This window comes from Nerophis ophidion, linkage group LG19, assembly GCF_033978795.1.
Source record: "Nerophis ophidion isolate RoL-2023_Sa linkage group LG19, RoL_Noph_v1.0, whole genome shotgun sequence".
NCBI lineage: Eukaryota > Metazoa > Chordata > Actinopteri > Syngnathiformes > Syngnathidae > Nerophis > Nerophis ophidion.
The window spans coordinates 16,248,746-16,268,656 of record NC_084629.1 but is presented as its reverse complement, the minus strand read 5'-3'; the positions used below and the strand labels follow the sequence as shown (position 1 = coordinate 16,268,656).

The window sequence follows — 19,911 nt, the reverse complement described above, 5'->3', positions numbered from 1 at the left end:
AGCGTTACTAAAACGGCCTTCTTTCATCTCCGTAATATCGCTAAAATTCGCTCCATTCTGTCCACTAAAGACGCTGAGATCATTATCCATGCGTTTGTTACGTCTCGTTTCGATTACTGTAACGTACTATTTTCGGGTCTCCCCATGTCTCGCATTAAAAGATTACAGTTGGTACCAAATGCGACTGCTAGACTTTTGACAAGAACAAGAAAGTTTGATCACATTACGCCTGTACTGGCTCACCTGCACTGGCTTCCTGTGCACTTAAGATGTGACTTTAAGGTTTTACTACTTACGTATAAAATACTACACGGTCTAGCTCCATCCTATCTTGCCGATTGTATTGTACCATATGTCCCGGCAAGAAATCTGCGTTCAAAGGACTCCGGCTTATTAGTGATTCTCAAAGCCCCAAAAAAGTCTGCCGGCTATAGAGCGTTTTCATTTCGGGCTCCAGTACTCTGGAATGCCCTCCCGGTAAAAGTTCGAGATGCCACCTCAGTAGAAGCATTTAAGTCTCACCTTAAAACTCATGTGTTTACTCTAGCCTTTAAATAGACTCCCTTTTTAGACCAGTTGATCTGCCGTTTCTTTTCTTTTTCTCCTATGTCCCACTCTCCCTTGTGGAGGGGGTCCAGTCCGATCCAGTGGCCATGTACTGCTCGCCTGTGTATCGGCTGGGGACATCTCTGCGCTGCTGATCCGCCTCCGCTTGGGATGTTTTCCTGCTGGCTCCGCTGTGGCGGGACTCTCAGTGCTGTGTTGGATCCGCTTTGGACTGGACTCTTACGACTGTGTTGGATCCATTATGGATTGAACTTTCACAGTATCATGTTAGACCCGCTCGACATCCATTGCTTTCCTCCTCTCCAAGGTTCTCATAGTCATCATTGTCACCGACGTCCCACTGGGTGTGAGTTTTCTTTGCCCTTATGTGGGCCTACCGAGGATGTCGTAGTGGTTTGTGCAGCCCTTTGAGACACTAGTGATTTAGGGCTATATAAGTAAACATTGATTGATTGATTGATTGATTGATATATATATATATATATACACACACACATATATATACACATATATACATATACATATATATATATATAATTTATTTTCCTTTTTTAAAGCGGTGTCATTAAACAACTGTCATTTTGCATCTCAAACAAAAGAAACCATTCTCAGTTGTGGCACGTGCTACCTAAGAGGATTAATACTTGAGTATTACACCATCCCCTTAGACAAGAGCTGTCCCATCTAGCCGTGAGCATGGTCTGATGAATCCTATGATAAAAGGGGAACCCTCTTTGAAAACATGAATGCAAGTATTTATAGGCATAATAATAATGATGAATGTTACCTGTAAGAAAAGCGAACTGCTTCCTGAGTTCAGGCGTGATATCAGCGGCACGCAGAGGACTGCTGTCCAGTTGCATGATCTCATCTGCAGGAAAGAGAAGAAACATGAAGGTGAATGAACAATTATCCTTTTCCTAACTAATATACAGTACATATAACCAGCTACAGTACATCACACTGACTTGGAAACATGTGAAACCTTTCAGGCACTGTTTGTTGGATTGCAATTGGAAAGCTGAGCGTTGGAAAAAGCAAACAAATCAATAGACTAACGATCAGTGGTCAAACCAAAAGGAGCAATGTTGAAGAACAGCCGAGGAGCCTTGTGACCAGTCGCATCAAGATGACTAACGAACAACATGACACCATTCTGATTTCATTTGGAAAAGCTTTTGGTTATGATGGACCTGACGTGGCAGGGTGGGAACTACATTTATTACTGATTCTAATTGACCAAAAATGCATTCTCTCATTCATTGTCTATACTGCGTGTCCTCATTGTGGTCAGGATGAGCTAGAGCCTATCCCCGCTGACTTTGGGCGGCAGGATACAACCTGAACTGTTCGACCAGTCAGTCACAGGGAACATATAGACAAACAGCCATGCATAATCACTCCTCTGGATAATTTAGAATCTCCAATTAGCCAAACATGTCAGAGTAAGTGCAGAAAACACATGCACAAACACGAAGCAACAATCACTGAGATTCAACAATGGCGAATTGAACCCTTCTTATCCGGCCTTTGAGCCCATCATGCTAACCACTACGCCACCTAATTGCCGTTATTACATAAATCACACCACCTTTTATTCTGACTTTTTCACAGCAAAGGTTTTGCTGATTTTCATGTAACTTGGTAAAAGGGTGGAGCCAGGGCTAAGGAAGAAGGTGCTGATACAGTCATTTATTTCTCTCGGTTACATACAGTACAGCATCAATGGAATACATACATTATTAGGCAAACTAGCCTGGTAGCACATAAGGAAGTGTCTTCTTTACACCAGAGACCAGTTGGTGCCATGACAGGTGAGTCGAAACAGCATCCATTAAAAGGTTTAACTCTGAGGCTGACCGACAAGAGTGGTGTTTTTGTACATGCTAGCGGTAGTGACGACAGTGAAAATCGTAAAGCATGCTCAAATGTGCATGCTGTTTTAGCACTAATCCTGTCTGGACTCACTGTCTGACATTGGAAGAAAATACTGGGCAGACACCCACTTTGCAGCGAGAACTGCTGACACCCTTCCACAGTAGGAAAACTTCCAACAATATTTTGTCGATACAAGAGTTAAGAAGTCACTTGTATTCATCCCTAAGGTGTTCCCAGTGAATCTTCCCCCCCCACACACACATTTAACTCATCCAAATAAGTCTTTATGGACTTTGCTTTATGCCCTAGAAGAATCGCTATTATACTATTTTGTCCAAAATGTGATCACATCAAAGAATCAGTGATCTGTTTAGTGAAGCAGGTGGTTTGGAGCTGCATGTGCATGACAACGGGGGATGGTGCTCAGATTAGACCAATCTGACACCTAAGGAACACAAACTGGTCCCATGTCGTCAGTGCTCTTGCATAATAAGTATTATCATTATTATGTCAACTAAAACCTTTTCGGAGGCTTTCAAACACACAAAAACAGGAGGCATGGTAACAAAGAAATATCTTATACAGTAAAATGCACAGGTTGTCAGCCATTTTAGTTTTTAGGTCCCATTTTTGCTTTGTTTCAGTAATGTTCTAAACAAGGATGTGTTAAATTTTGTCTATAGAATGTGTTGAGGGCCAATGAAAAACGAGCTGCGGGACGCAATTTGGACACCACTGATAATCAAACAATACATTAACATTGCCATACAAGCTGGACACTGACTACTCTAAAGTACATTCAAGTTTAATCACTATAGTATTGCCCCTTTGGAAGCGATACAATACTGTAATAAAAATGACTTGTTGATAAAATTAACCACATTTTAAAAGGTCAAACTCCTATATATCACTGCTTTAAAGCATCTCAGATTCACTTGCCCTGCCTAAACTGATAAAGTATCTTCTTAATTACTAGCTTCTTTTCCAAGAGATTAACAGTTATTGATTGTGAAGTATTAACACTCATCATCCTGTTTCCTCTCCTTGTCACCTCCAGCGAGGGTGTACAAAAGCTAACAAAGAAACAGCAGACATAGATGAATGATAAAAAGCAGCGCCGCCTGGACAATAATAGCCACTTGTTGCCCCAGGTGATGGGACATATGTGGGGTGCTCACAGCGGCTCCATCGCACCATTCAGTCAGAAAACCACACCCTAGACCCTAGGGCAACTCCCACACATCAGATTGAAACTAACACCTGCTGTGCTTCGTTTCTAAGGCGAAAAAATTATCCAAAAACATGTCAATTTCGTTAACACTGCCTCAATATTCCAACTGTCAAATATGTAAAATTTACTGTATGCTTGTTGATTAAGTTATCTTAAGATTCGGGCAAAAGTCTGAGGCCACCACTAGCTTGTTGTTTTAATGACATTATTTACCACAGTCATTTTGATAGTTGGACAGATAAAATACTTTGATAAGATAAGCCAGCACAAAAATTCACATCCAAATTGTGATTGTTATTTATCTCAATTAATAATTTTCAAAAATCTAAAAAAAAAAAAAAAATACATATACACATTCATATACAAACCCCGTTTCAATATGAGTTGGGAAATTGTGTTAGATGTAAATATAAACGAAATACAATTATTTGCGAATCCTTTTCAACCCATATTCAGTTGAAATTGCTACAAAGACAAGATATTTGATATTCAAAGTCATAAACTATATATCTTTTTGCAAATAATAATTAACTTAGAATTTCATGGCTGCTACACGTGCCAAAGTAGTTGGGAAAGGGCATGTTCACCACTGTGCTACATCACCTTTTCTTTTAACAACACTCAATAAACGTTTGGGAACTGAGGAAACTAATTGTTGAAGCTTTGAAAGTGGAATTCTTTCCCATTCTTGTTTTATGTAGCGCTTCAGTCGTTCAACAGTCCGGGTCTCCGCTGTCGTATTTTACGCTTCATAATGCGCCACACATTTTCAAAGAAAGAGACAGGTCTGGACTGCAGGCGGGCCAGGAAAGTACCCGCACTCTTTTTTTACGAAGCCACGCTGTTGTAACACGTGCTGAATGTGGCTTGGCATTGTCTTGCTGAAATAAGCAGGAATGTCCATGAAAAAGACGGCGCTTAGATGGCAGCATGTATTTGTGTATGTGTATATATATATATATATATATATATATATATATATATATATATATATATATATATACATACATACACTCAGCTACAATCGGGCGGAAGGCGGGGTACACCCTGGACAAGTCGCCACCTCATCGCAGGGCCAACACAGATAGACAGACAACATTCACAGTCACATTCACACACTAGAGCCAATTTAGTGTTGCCAATCAACCTATCCCCAGGTGCATGTCCTGTAGCTGAGATAGAAAGGGAATAAGCGGTAGAAAATGGATGGATGGATGGATATACACACACACACACAATCACACAAACATTCATACATATACAGCAACACAGCCAAGACAGAGAGTACACAATCTCTTCACGAAGCTGAGCTGTCTGGGATTGACCAGACAGCTTCGCCATACTGCCATCAAAATTGGGGGCCCTTATTGGTTGGGGGGCCCCTGGGCTTCAGCTCAGGTAAGCCTGTGCACTTAGGCGATAGCCACACATAAAATAGTAATTACTTGATTTAACGTGATATATGTGCCAGTTAGATACTTTACATTTCACAAAGCTCATTGGGTTAACTCATTATGTATTTTTTAACTATAATACTTCATGCTGATTACATTGCTGTACATATTTATTAGCTTTACTGTATAGTGCAGCTTCTTAACAAGCTTAAGCACTACTCACCGGCGTCCACACCAGCGAACCGCATCGTTCCAAACCCTGCTAGCCATTAGAATGGGAACAAGCCAACACAAGAGTACGTTACAGTGAAACCACGCTACTATTGTGGCTCCAAGTGTCAGGTTTCAGACGTCTTTATGTGTTACTTTACTCATCACTAAGTATCAGTGATGTCACAAGGACCCTTTGACACTGTGTCATTAAGTACCTGTGTGTAATGTAAAACATCTATCCATCCATCCATTTCTACCCCTTATTCCCTTCGGGGTCACGGGGGGCGCTGGAGCTTATCCCAGCTACAATCGGGCGGAAGGCGGCGTACACCCTGGACAAGTTTCCCCCCGCATTGCAGGGCCAATACAAGAGACAGACAACATCTACACTCACATTCACAAACTAGGGCGCATTTTTAGTGTTGCCAATCAACCTATCCCCAGGTGCATGTCTTTGGAAGTGGGAACATTATTTTAATATTAAGCACACCCACAAGGTATCCGATCTTATCTATATTTGAATGTTTGTGACGTAGCACTTGTATTGACAAAACCAGATACAATTATTTCAGGCCTATAAACGCACGCATGCATACGTACACACCCCACCTGCTGTGTGAGGCGCTAATGTTCTTTGAAAAGCTTACCGACGCCGGGGGATTAGCGTGCAGCTCACGTTTGTGGGGGTACAAGTCAAATGTTAGTGGGTCAGTCACACACCTGGGCCGGACAGCTTGCTACTACTGACACACATTCGAGTGGAGCCGAGATTGGGAAGGAAAAACAGATTCTTCACTGATTTTAATGACTATAACTATTTGATCAGATGCACGTTCAAATTTGAAACTATTTAACTAAGAATAGTGGAGACCACCACCGAAAATAGAAGAGGAGGGGAAGGGCAAAACATTTTGTATTATAGGATTACAGTCACAGAGGGAGGCAGTGTGCTTGATAAAGCCAATAAATGAGACACAAATTAAATTATTTAATAGGATATTTCAAGCGTTGCCTCAGGGCTTAGTAAAATGATGGCAACTGTAGATTGTGGAGACAAAACACATATAGCGAAAGCTCACATCATTCACTACCTGGCAACAAAAAACTACACATTTGCTTTTTCTTTGGTTTGTTTGCACCTTAAAACAATCCTCAAAAGGGATGCAATGCAAGCGGACTCACAATCAAAGCAGTAAGATTCCAGCGGTGTCTCAACACTTTTACCTGTCATAACACTGTTCCAGTTTTACCCTGGAACAGTATATTTCTGTATATACATATAAGAAAATAATGTTTCAAAATCCGAAAACAACGATTAGTTTCAACTGCACAAACAAACAGTGATGATAACTGTTTGGCCTTGGTGGAGGTCTGCACTCTTTGAATGCTGTTGCTATTTTAATGACACTCTTGTCATTGCTGTGTACAGGAGTACCTAAAAAAGTGGCCAAGAGAGTGAGAATATATAACACCTACCACTCAACCAGTGGCAATAACAGGACAATCTGTAGTATTTTTCAACTTCCTCCAGAGAAATGCAGACATGATCCCAGCTCTCCTTTGTGGGCCGCAAACACACATCCAACGCTTCCATTTCCTCTGGTCCTCCATATCCTCCTTTATCAACTTTCCTCCATCCATCTTCTCTTGAACAATTCTCTTTTTCAGAGTCAAAGTTTTTCTGAAGCTCATCTGAACTTATCCTCTCAAGTCCTGCAGGGCTTATCTCATAGTACGCTTCTGTGGCAAACCCAGAGTCAAACTCAACGTCCGCAAAGGAGCCGGAATCGGGCATCTCCTCTGCTTCCATCCGGCAGATACCGGTTTGTTGGCGCTCTCTTTTCTGCCACTGTGCTCGGTCAAGTCATCACAACAGGTTCCCTCTCATTCGGACCCCTCCCTTCTTCCCCTTCGCCACATTCAAAGCGCTCTCCAGCCTTCCGTAACTGTGCTGTCCTATTTCCCTGTGCTATACCTCAGGTTACCTTCCCATTAGCAGACAAAAGCCACCCTGTAGCGCTCCTGAGCCCTCCCTCCAGACCATTTGTGGTCCATTTCTTTTGTCAGAGTTACACATTTCAGAACAAAACAGCCCATTTATGCAAAACACAGCAGAGTAAACTTGTTTTCAGGATGATATGTAAAAGTAGCTAAGTATCTGTTTGAAATCGTGAAAACAAAGTTGTGTTTGCCTGTTTTCTATGCTGTTGCACTGCACAGGTTGGATGAAGTAACATAATCAGGTGGGCGCTACACATTGTCCTACTCAATCAGCGTCTACATTATCTCAAAGTTGTGGAACTAAAAGTACAAAGCCTCCATTTAAACAGCCTGAATCCCACTGTAACCATTGCCTAAGCACTGAGAGCCCTCTGCCTTGTTCACACCCCTCAAAAGACTCCATTATTACTATCTTACTGAAAGAACAAATTCTCGAGAGACACTCAAAGAAAAGCACTGTCCTCTACTGCAATGTGGCAATTTAAGTTCAGTGACTTGTATAAGAAGATACAGTCCACTCTTAATTCAGCTGTAAGGTTTGAACAAGGCTTGTGTATCACGTGTGTATGGATAGGGGTTTTAGTTTGCTCCTACCAATCGAAGGTACACACAAGGTTCTCAGTGCTATAAACGGGGAGCGTAAACATCAAAAGTGACAGGTTGAAGACATGCTTGTATCGAGGGGAGTTAGTCCAAAAAAAGGTACACAAATACGCTCAGTGTTCATAGTAATCCGCAAAATTAAAATAAAACACTGTAGTATGCATGCAAGGCCAGTAGCTGGCGATACATATTTTTAGTACCGACAGTATAAGGCTATCACTGCAATGATTTTTTTTTTTGTCTAAGTTTAGAGTTAAAGAGTATTTCTTAAAAGGGGGAACTGTTATGGAAAACCCATCCATCCATCCATCCATTTTCTACCGCTTATTCCCTTTTGGGGTCGCGGGGGGCGCTGGCGCCTATCTCAGCTACAATCGGGCGGAAGGCGGGGTACACTCTGGACAAGTCACCACCTCATCGCAGGGCCAACACAGATAGACAGACTACATTCACACTCTAGGGCCAATTTAGTGTTGCCAATCAACCTATCCCCAGGTGCATGTCTTTGGAAGTGGGAGGAAGCCGGAGTACCCGGAGGGTACCAACACATTCACGGGGAGGACATGCAAACTCCACACAGAATGATCCCGAGCCTGGATTTGAACCCAGGACTGCAGGACCTTCGTATTGTGAGGCAGACGCACTAAACCCTCTGCCACCGTGAAGCCCTGTTATGGAAAACCAACTTGTATTAATATTGGTACCTGTTTTTGTCTACTTGGGTTCCTGCATATGTCCCGAAAACATGAAATCAAACCAGGGATGCATTGCGGAGATATTCATAAAACAATCTTGTCTTCCTTCAGACTTTCTCCAATCGAGCCGTTTGGAATTTGCCCAGAATGTGGCATTTTTCCCATTGGCGATGCCAGCGAAATATCAATATACAATAGAGATTTACCCAGAGTGCTTTGCATGAGTCCGCAATTATTGTCCGCACTGTAGTCGTTAAGCTTCTTTTTCTCTATCCTCTGGTTGTGGGGCAGACTAGCTTGTACATGCACATTCATCCTGCACTGTTCCTATTTCTAATACAAAGTAGCGTATAGTTTTAATTTATATCTGTTAGTAAACTCCATATTGAAGCACTAAAAACTACAACATGGCTGAGAGGGAGAAGATGCAGTCGAAGTGGAGGAACGTAAATAAGACCGCCTACAAAATCACGTATTCTGGAGAGACAATCAGAGAGTAGTTTGAAAACGGTCTGCAAAACATAATCCATGCACAATTTTGACCAAAGAACCACCATTACATTTTATGCAATAGGATGTGTTTTAAATGTAAAAAAATACCATAATATGACCCATATAAATGTTTGGGCATCTTGGTACTGTAAACGCCTACAGATTAATGTATGCTCAACTAAATCAAATAAGTATCCAAAGTTTTACAGAGATAGAACAGTGATTGCTGCCCCTCCCTCCAAAAATATTGTAACATGCATGCCAGACCAATAGTTAACAATATTACTGTGTCTTAGGGCTGGGCGATATATCGATATGTACGATATATCGCAGGTTTGTCTCTGTGCGATATAGAAAATGACTATATCGTAGTATTCGAATATACATTCACACGCAGGACTTTTAGCTGCGGGCGTACACTTCAGGCTCTCCTCGCTCTTTCCTGTCTCTCCTTCTCGCAGACAAGCAGGCGCACATTCTTACATACATCACAAACTGTCACATCACACGTCACATACAAGCCCTCGCAGTCGCAGGGCAGAGAGCTAGCGGCGTGGCTAACGTTAGCTGCTAACGTAGCCGTACGAGAGAAAGATGCTGCGGATCTGGTAACAAATGAAGGAAGACTTAATTCCCAATAAAATAAGCAGGGTTTCCATCGTCTGTCGGTGGTTCGGCTTCAAGTGGGAACATGTCGAACAGACAACCGTAATTTGTCGAGTGTGGGGGGAAAAAGCGTTGCTATAAAAAGAAGCATTACTGCTAATATGTAGCATCATTCGTAAACTCACTCGCTAGAGAATGAAGAAAATTTCATAACCTTAATAACATAGCACATAGTGAAGGACGAATATTATTTGATTTCCTATTATGCAGCCCATTTTTATTTGACACTCAAAATGTCTCTGACAATCTTGCGCTTTGTTTTGGAAATGACTTGAATGTTTGTGCCATTGCTTAATAACTTTAATAAATACACTTTGACTTAGTTGTGATTTCCCTCTCTGCATGAAAGTTTAAAAGTACCATATATTAATGCAGTATGAAGAAGAATGTTTTAATGTAGACACATAGAATCATCATACTGCTGTGATTATATGCATCAGTGTTCATTCAAGGCCAAGGCAAAATATCGTAATATATATCGTATATCGCGATATGGCCTAAAAATATCGCAATATTAAAAAAAGGCAATATTGCCCGGCCCTACTGTGTCTTTTTTTAAAATTTTGACCTATCCAGTGTTTCAGAAGAAAACGGTAACACGATCATTTTAATTTCTCGTATACAACTTTTGAAACACTTAACATTTTTGGTTCAAACCATGTTGTCTAGACCTTTTCCAGATTTTGCATTTTCAAACTGAAATGTTGCAGTCTCATAAACGTATGTATGTGTACTGGTCTGAATCTAAGTTTGCCAAGCAGACAAAAATAACAGAAAATGCTAACATATTTCTGCAAGGCCAGTAGTTGGCAATATCACTTTGTTTTTTGCCAACGTTTTTACAAAAGTGTGCATTAACCAGGGAACAAAACAATTTTGGCATGAAAAGACTAACCAAGACAACAATTAATTAAAGTTAAAACATTACCAGGCTCCTAAATGTCGTAGTCAAACAGAATACACTGTTCTTGTCTAAACAACCCCTAGAAAGAGTTTACGTTACAGAGTCATCTCAGACTCTTAAATGTAGACTAGACCACCTGGTATTTTTCCAGGAAAAGACCACCCATAAATATTTAAAAACTACCATGAAGTACTGCAGTGCACAGCAGAAAAAAGACTCACTTTGCATTAGAAGCCACAGCATAAGTAATAAAAAAAAAAATCAGTATTTCTTCTGACTTACGTGACTTAAGGGTGGCCATTGGAATCCCATTTTCCCATTTCCAAGCATTCCTCTTGGCTTTCCTCACCATTCTTTCCGGCCCTGTGTCTTGCAAGGACCATGGAAGGTCTCAGAGTGGAAACACTGAGCCAAGCAGAGCACTAAGCGTTTCCTTCACCACATTGAAGCTGCTGTCTTTGCAGCAGAAAAGCCCAAAGGATGGCAAAAAGGGCTGTGCAGACGCTCATTTGTATGCGTGACACACGCGCATGTGGACACACAAAAACAGAGTGAGGGAGAGAGAGAGAGCGAGAAGTCTACTTTCTCCTAAAACCCTTATCTGATGGTGAGGTTTAAACAATATGCTTGAGCAAAGATTATTTGGAAATGTTAGAAAAATAAGAAGTGGTCCTGACTATGATGTCTGTACTAGCTCCTCAAACCTGCTCAAGGCCCCAAATTTCAAACCCATATGACACAAATACATAAAAAAATAAATAATATGCGCTGGGCGATTAAACCCCAGTCCTGTAGGTGGCAGTAATGAGCATTACAAATTATGTACCAGCCGCTGCAAAAAAACAAAGCTTCTTTTGCACCACTACTTCTTACTTAGCCTAGATGCAAGCAGACTTCCTGAGACCCTTATCCAGACCTGCACCAACATTCAACAGTTGTTTTTTTTTTTTTTTTTTTAAACTAGCCAACAAATTGTGATCAAAACTTGATTTGCTTCTCACTGTTTTAAACAGTAAAATTACTTACTAGTTACAAGTGTCTGCTGGATGTGATGCATCTTTGCATCCACCAAAATACAATACTTGCACTCTTATCCAGACCTGCACGGACAGTTAACAGACTTAGAAATAATGATACAACATCGTACTTATCAGCTATACACATCTGTTGGATTTGGTGCGTTACTGCCCCCACTAGTCCCTGATGTAAGTGGATCAGTATGATGGCAATATATTTTGAGCACCAATATCCAGACCTTCACCAACATTTAACTGTGTCTTTTTTTTTTTAACTAAAAAGCCAACAGTTGGTGATTAAAACATTACCTCCCATTTTAAGTCGAAACAGTCTTCTGTAAGTTACACAAAAATATGAGTTTTAAACTGATCAATGTGCAAAATCCCACTAAATTATATAGCTAAAACTGGGCATTACCAATAATTTAGATACAAAAACAACTAAGAAGATTCCGGTTTATATTTTTTGGCCTCCGATCCCAATATAATTTTTTGGCCTCAAATCCGATCCGATTTCTGGTCCTGATCAGATACTTTGACAATGTTATATTATAACAATGAAAATGTTGAACTAAAGTAAACACAAAAACACTTTATTATAAATCTTATTTTATGAAAGCAGCACTAAATAACTTTTGAACATTCATAAAATATTTTTCTATCTTTTGGGACAATACATCGACTTACAACTAGTTGAATGACACCTCTGTCATGGCCTGGGGAGGTCTGTATTGCTTCCACTGGCACTTAACAACTTTTAGGAGGGTTGCAGGAACCCAGCCACACAAAATCTACAAATGTGCTGACTTGCTTTACGGCATATATCACTCTTCCTTTCCCCATTTGTTAAAAAAATGGAAGTCGATGCCAACGCCTGCGTGCTGCCAGAAAACTAAAAGAAGAAGTAGAACAGATGAGATTGGGGATGCTCAGGGTAATATGGCCATACAAACCTCATTATCAGACATGACAGAAAACTAAATCAGTTGGCACGGTAAGACACACAAGGAAATGCAAAACAGAACTAAATGTCCAAAAAACTAAACATAGCATGACCAAAACAAAACATGAACCATTGGCGTGACAGATACCTCGATTGCACTCCATGCATCCCCTTTATTAACCAGTAAAATTGCTCTTTTTGGCCATTTTTCTTTCTCACATTGTTTCTGCTTGTATGCACTCTGTGTGTGCTTTTAAACACACTTAGCAGCCCTTTGAGACACTAGTGATTTAGGGCTATATAAGTAAACATTGATTGATTGATTGATTGAACGCCTGTGTGCAATTAGTGCTATCATTGCAGAAGTTACAAAAAAACAAAAATAATAAAAAGACTGCAGCAAATATTTTAACGGCCCACCGCTATACATTCTAAAAATACCATTACAAAAAAACACGTTAAAAGTGGAATAAAAGGGCAAATACGTGTAAATTACGTGAAAAATTTGAAATGTTGACGCCGAAAAGTAGGGATGCCCGATATATATTTTTTCAAGCTGATTCGATACAGATAAGTTCCTGCTTCTTACAATACAGATAAATGTTTAACTTGTGTATTAACTTATAATTGTTTTAATGTAGTTTACGCACACCTTTCTATGTGGTTGGCTTTAGGGCAGCTTCTTTAGCAGCAGGTGTCTTTGTGGCCTTACAAAACCCTGTCATAGCGGTGCTGGTGTTTCTGGTGGCTGATAATGTTTAATGTGTTGAAGCGCAACACTTTTTTTTCCTAGCACAATATTTGCAGAACATGCGGTGCAAATGGCACACAAAATGCCTTCCTCTGAGACAGTGAAGGAGTCTCACACAATTGATGCCATGCGCATAGGGGAGGTTTACAACACGAGTAAGAGACTCAAAGGTGCTGGTTGCAACTTCCTCACAGTAACATCTTTCAAAGCAAAAAATATAACAAGAACCCCACCGGCTGGCTTATGTTACCGTTAGTGATGTAGCAGAACACATTTGTTTGATAATTGTCTTTTTTCACAATTACAAAATGTATGTAATAACATTTTTTACCGGCCCGAATAAAATGGCTAGGGTTTATGGCGGTCACTTACCCGGTCACGACAACAAGTACATGCGAAAAGCGCAGGCACACATACAAAAGCAGTTCAAGAGAAGCGACAAATAATTTGCAGTCATGTTGTTGTTATGATAGAATACACATTCATCCATCCATCCATCCATCCATTTTCTACTGCTTATTCCCTTTCGGGGTCGCGGGGGGCGCTGGCGCCTATCTCAGCTACAATCGGGCGGAAGGCGGGGTACACCCTGGACAAGTCGCCACCTCATCGCAGGGCCAACACAGATAGACAGACAACATTCACACTCACATTCACACACTAGGGCCAATTTAGTGTTGCCAATCAACCTATCCCCAGGTGCATGTCTTTGGAAGTGGGAGGAAGCCGGAGTACCCGGAGGGAACCCACGCATTCACGGGGAGAACATGCAAACTCCACACAGAAAGATCCCGAGCCTGGATTTGAACCCAGGACTGCAGGACCTTCATATTGTGAGGCAGACGCACTAACCCCTCTGCCACCGTGAAGCCCAATACACATTCAATGACAGCTAATTCTAACTATCCAAATAGCTATTAGTAGCTAACAACACCTTCCGCCCGAATGCAGCTGAGATGGGCTCCAGCACCCGCCGCGACCCCAAAAGGGACAACCGGGAGAAAATGGATGGATGGATGGATGGAACACCTAAAGCTAATGCATGTGCATGAGTCATGTATACATGTGATTACATACGAGAAGCCGTGAGACGGCGGGATATACTGTGTAAAATACATTGGAAAGTTGGCATCCTCTAGGCATCTGTGTAAATGTTGCAAACAGCGTCTCTAATTTGCTCACCCTAAGTCACCTACAGCACAGTACGCAAAATCTAGGCTCATTTCAGTGTTTTTTTAATTTTATTGTTATCGGATTTATCAATGTGAACTTTGTCAAGTCATTATTCTTCATGTTGACACAATAATTATCTGTTCAATATGTAACATGCACCACTACTAATAACACAAACCTGACATGCAGGCTTTTTTTTTCTTAAAAAGGTATATATTGTATTGGCTTTTAAAATTACTTTGCGGAGGGGGGCGTGCCGCGGAACAGGGTGTGCCAGTACCAGCCACGAAGACAGCGACAGGTGAGTGGATGGCCCAGGTGGCCTTTGTTATCTAATCACATGACGCCTTAATTAGCAGCAGCCGGAAGAAAACACGCTGTTGGAGCTGGAGTGAGAGCGAGAGAGACACAGACACGAAAAGACAGATTGCTGGAAAGCAAAACCCCTGCACTAATTTATGCAAATAAAACAGTGTTGTAACCCTGATCTGGGCTCTCATAGCAGTATTAGATGGTCCGAGGAACCCACTGGAAGGCAACTTCCACAGACATATATCAAAAAGGCCCGTGCATTGTTTAATTTTTAAGGGTGCGGCCCTTAGTGAAAAAAAGTTTGAACACCCCCAGTTTATACACTGACATTATACTATCAATCAATCCATCCATGTTTATTTATACAGCCCTAAATCACAAGTGTCTCAAAGGGCTGCACAAACCACAACGACATCCTCGGTAGAGCCCACATAAGGGCAAGGAAAAACTCACACCCAGTGGGACGTTGGTGACAGTGACAATGATGACTATTAGAAACCTTGGAGAGGACCGCATATGTGGGCAACCCCGGGGGATATCGATAGTATCGTCATTTGGATCAATCATGCTTACTTTACATTGAAGCATCAGCGGCGTTGTCCTGCTGGGGTCTTCTTTTAGCCATACCATAACATGTATTTATTTTCCAAAATGCAGGTAAAGACAAGAGTTATACGACTTGTTTGTTGCAGTGGGCTCTCAAATTCGAGCCAGTGGTCTGGCAAGACACACACTCTTGCATGTTTGTAACATGTATCCTTAAATGTAATTGTGTCTTCCTGAGCGTGTATCCCTTTTGAAGGAATCTTACACGTGAGTACAATCTTTAGCATTGTACCGAAAACAATTTGATAAAGATCGCCGCACACCAATCGGTTAAAACAGACAAATATCGGCCCCTCATTCAAATGATTGGGATCGGGACATCTCTACAAACAACACAACATAACCATAGCTACCACAATGATTTACGTATTCTTCCATCCATCCATTTTCTACAGCTTGTCCCTGGAGCCTATCTCAGCTGCATTCTTAATTGTGAAAAGCCTGCATCCTCTCCTCTTACCGTCCCAGTCTCTCCAGGAATTCTTGCGGCTGCCAGGGCCGAAAGGAAAAGAAGAACCAAGTCCCGAGATGTCCAAGTTCTGTATAATAAGACTGAGCCTGCCCATGATCCGTTGGGACGCCTCGCCGCTCTCCCGCAAAAACTCGTGCAGAGACATCTCAAACGCTCACAAACTTCCAGAGAAGCCTCTTCTCTTCTGGGTCACTCGGGATCAGGACAACGTGCTCTTGCATGCATCTTGCGAGGGCCAGACCGCCGCAGCGCACGCCACACAAGTCCGCCGTCTCCTACAGATCCACATCGAGGACTTAAGTGCAAACCTGGCAGGAATGAAGAGCTGAGTCACTGTGCACAAATGGTCAACTCTCACACTAAAGCAGAGGATGGGCCCATTTCTGCATGAACACACACACTGCAGTGCATTCACATACCTCATTGCAAGTGTAACTATTGACAGTCTAGCTGTAGAGGAAACCAGGAGGATTGGTGAAGAAGGCAGCCGGTGGAGCACAAATCCCCTTCTGTTGCTTGGGCTAATTATATTCCTCCACCCCTACGTTAATCTGTTTCGGCTTTCCCCACTCTCCGTCTTCACAGATACCTCCAAAACTTATGCCGGTCTCAGTCTTCACAGACACCTCCAAAACTTATCTCCAATAGAGTCAAAAACTGCATCAAGCTTAATTGTAATGAATAAAACATTACTAACTTGGACGACAACATGATATCGAGAGGATCTACAAGGAAATTGTACAAAAAGCACTATATTTTAGTCCTCTACTGCAGTGGTTCTCGACCTTTTTTCAGTGATGTACCCCCTGTGAACATTGTTTTAATTCAAGTACCCCCTAATCAGAGCAAAGCATTTTTGGTTGAAAAAAAGAGATAAAGAAGTAAAATACAGCACTATATCATCAGTTTCTGATTTATTAAATTGTATAACACTGCAAAATATTGTTCATTTTAAGTGGTCTTTCTTGAACTATTTGGAAAAAAAGATATAAAAATAAATAAAAACTTGTTGAAAAATAAACAAGTGATTCAATTATAAATTAAAGCTGCAAGCAGTGTTGGTCGGGCCCGTTTTGGCTGCTGCCCCCGCGACCCAAGCCCTGGTCTTAGTCAGACCTCCATAGAGGTTTTTGTTTCATGTCTCTACGACATTCATACCAGAAGTTACAAGCAGTTTTGTCTATGTTTTCTTCCTAGGAGCAGTTTTTTCTGTGTTTTATTAAAAAATTACGCTAGAGCGCAATTTTCAGTTTAAAAAAAAAATGTTTTTTTAATTACATCGCAATTTTCGCCAGTCCTGATGTGTGTGCCAAGTTTGGTGAGTTTTGAAGCATTTTAAGGGGGTCAAATTACAGCGCAAAGAGGCAAAAATTGCATTTTTTGCAAAAATTTTGCTTTGAATGGGTTTTTGCAAAATTTCTGTTGATTTTTGCCCTAGAAGGTAAAATTATGAAATCTAGGTCTAAGTCAGCCCTACATAGAGGTTTTTGTTTCATGTCTGTACGATATTTCTAACGAAAGTTACAAGCAGTCTGTTTTTTTTTCCTAGGGGGCGCTACAGCGCATTTTTGATTTTTGGGGTGTTTTTTTTTATTAGATGGCAATTTTCGCCAGTTCTGATGAGTGTGAAATTTGGTGAGTTTTGAAGCATGTTACAGTTCGAAGAGGCGGCGGAATAATAATAATAATAAAGAATAATAATAAAACCTTACAGATTCAATAGGGTCCTTTGGCCCATTGCATAAGGACTCCTTTGGGAGTCATTTTACAATGGGCCTGGCGGACCCTAATAAAGATTTCTACACATAGAAGTAATCATCAAACTAAAGTGCCCTCTTTGGGGTTTGCAATACAGATCTATCTGGATTCATGAACTTAATTCTAAACATTTCTTCACAAAAAAATAAATCTTTAAAATCAATATTTATGGAACATGTCCACAAAAAAAATCTAGCTGTCACCACTGAATATTGCATTGTTGCATTTCTTTTCAGAGTTTATGAACGTACATTCATATTTTCTTGAAGTATTATTCAATAAATATATTTATAAAGGATTTTTGAATTGTTGCTATTTTTAGAATATTTAAAAAAAATCTCACGTACCCCTTGGCATACCTTCAAGTACCCCCAGGGGTACGCATACCCCCATTTGAGAACCACTGCTCTACTGCACTGTCACAAACTCTAAACAACAATACAGTAGATGATGGGAGCACCCATAAAAAGCCCCAATAATGCCTGTTTGTCATTTTAAATTCCAGTTCACATATCAATAAACAATTACAGGCATATTATATGCAGTATTGTACTTACAAACCATGCAATTATATAACACCACGCCTTGTCAAAGTATCTTCTTGCTGAAACATCTTAAGTGAATTGAATTGTGTGACAGCGCCCTCTGCTGAATTCAACGCTGCAGCCCTCTTATCCCCCTGCAAATAGTGCCATCAAACCAATATTTATTTAAAGTTATCACTAAAAATGTAATATTTACAATTTAAAGTAAAGGAAAAGTTACCACCAATATGCCAGGATGCACATCCTGGACCAAAAATAGCCTGGGCTCTCCTGATATTTTAGGGTTGTGGAACATTCCTATCTTTAATTTATACTATAACGTGATACAATATAATGTAACATAATATAATTCAACTTAAAGTGACATAGTATAAGATATTGTAACGTAATATAATATAAAGTAACATAGCTTAATACATTGTAATGTACCGTAACATAACATAACGTAGCATAATATAAGGTAATACAACAAAATGTGATATAATATAGTATAATGTATTGTTATATAATTTAGCGTAATATAATGTAACAAAATATAACAATGTAAAATAATATATGATGTAATGTAACATGTTAAACAACATAATGCATTATAATGTAACGTAACATTAATATAATGTAACATATTATAATGTAACTTAATATAACAACGTAATATAATATACTGGACTCATTTATTGTTAACAAAACTTTGGAGTTACTAACATTTTTGCAGCAGATTCATAGAATAAAATCACCAGAGCATTTTGTCATATAGATCAGTGGTCCCCAACCACCGGGCCGCTGCCCGATTAGTACCGGGCCGCAGAAGAATTTTTTATAAAAAAATAAAAAATTAAAAAATAATAATAAATATATATATTTTTTTTAATTAAATCAACATAAAAACACAATATACACTTACAATTAGTGCACCAACCACAAAAACATCCCTTTTTCATGACAAAGAAGGAAAAAAAAAAAAAAAGGACCCCCCCTTCGGGCCGCGGGACAAATTATTAAGCGTTGACCGGTCCGTGGATAAAAAAAGGTTGGGGACCACTGATATAGATGACCTTCGACTAGTGTGTTTGCTGTAGGTCCCTAAAAATAACAGGGCAGATCCTAAACTAGCGTAAACGTATAGCTTCTACGTTTCAAACTAAACCTGTACATAAAGTTCAGTTTTATACGGAATTCTTACATCAAAACAAAACACATTCTACATACTGATGGCAGCAGTAACACAACATCACCCCTGCTTTGGCAGTGACACACTTGACCCTGTAACACTTCCTCATGCTAATCAGGTTTATGCCCTCCCAGCCCGCTACCTCATTTGAAGCCCCTTTGCACGCACTGACATGGAAGTCAAGGCAAAATGTTAATTAAAGCAGCCATAAAACACGATTTAGGGAGACAGACATTGTAACACAAACCCCAACCTTGACAGCAGAGAAGAGACACAAATGTTGACCAAGAATGAATCTGCTCGAAGGCCAACCCGCCTGAGGTTTAATTAAGATTTTTTTAGGCAGGACATAAACAGATAAAATATTGATAAAGATGATAAAACACTAGTGAAATATTCCAGGTTGTGACCTTAGGCCAGAAGAGGGCACAGGAGCCCAACACATATAGACAAGATATATGGGGTTCGATCCCACTTTTTACACAACCCCTGTCCTTATATTAGCGATGCGAACAACCAA

The 19,911-nt window shown here is 40.4% G+C and overlaps 1 protein-coding gene across 10 annotated transcripts in view; it reads right to left on the bottom strand.

Moving 5' to 3' along the window:
- The window catches only part of LOC133538060 (guanine nucleotide exchange factor DBS-like), a 62,287-nt gene that overhangs the window by 34,330 nt on the left and 8,046 nt on the right, over positions 1 to 19,911 (bottom strand). For 6 of the 10 annotated variants that reach the window (XR_009802924.1, XM_061879329.1, XM_061879332.1 and 3 more), the window contains exons 1-2: positions 6,760 to 7,108; positions 1,355 to 1,438 (exon numbers count right to left, since the gene is read on the bottom strand). Coding sequence is in view for 9 of the 10 variants with exons in the window: in XM_061879329.1 (XP_061735313.1) it covers positions 1,355 to 1,438; positions 6,760 to 7,093 (418 nt within the window). In the remaining variant the exon portion in view is untranslated. Of the gene's footprint in view, positions 1 to 1,354; positions 1,439 to 6,759; positions 7,109 to 10,926; positions 11,135 to 15,905; positions 16,226 to 16,336; positions 16,424 to 19,911 lie in introns of those variants that run through there. The other 4 variants (XM_061879334.1, XM_061879338.1, XM_061879337.1 and 1 more) reach the window with 3 other exon arrangements.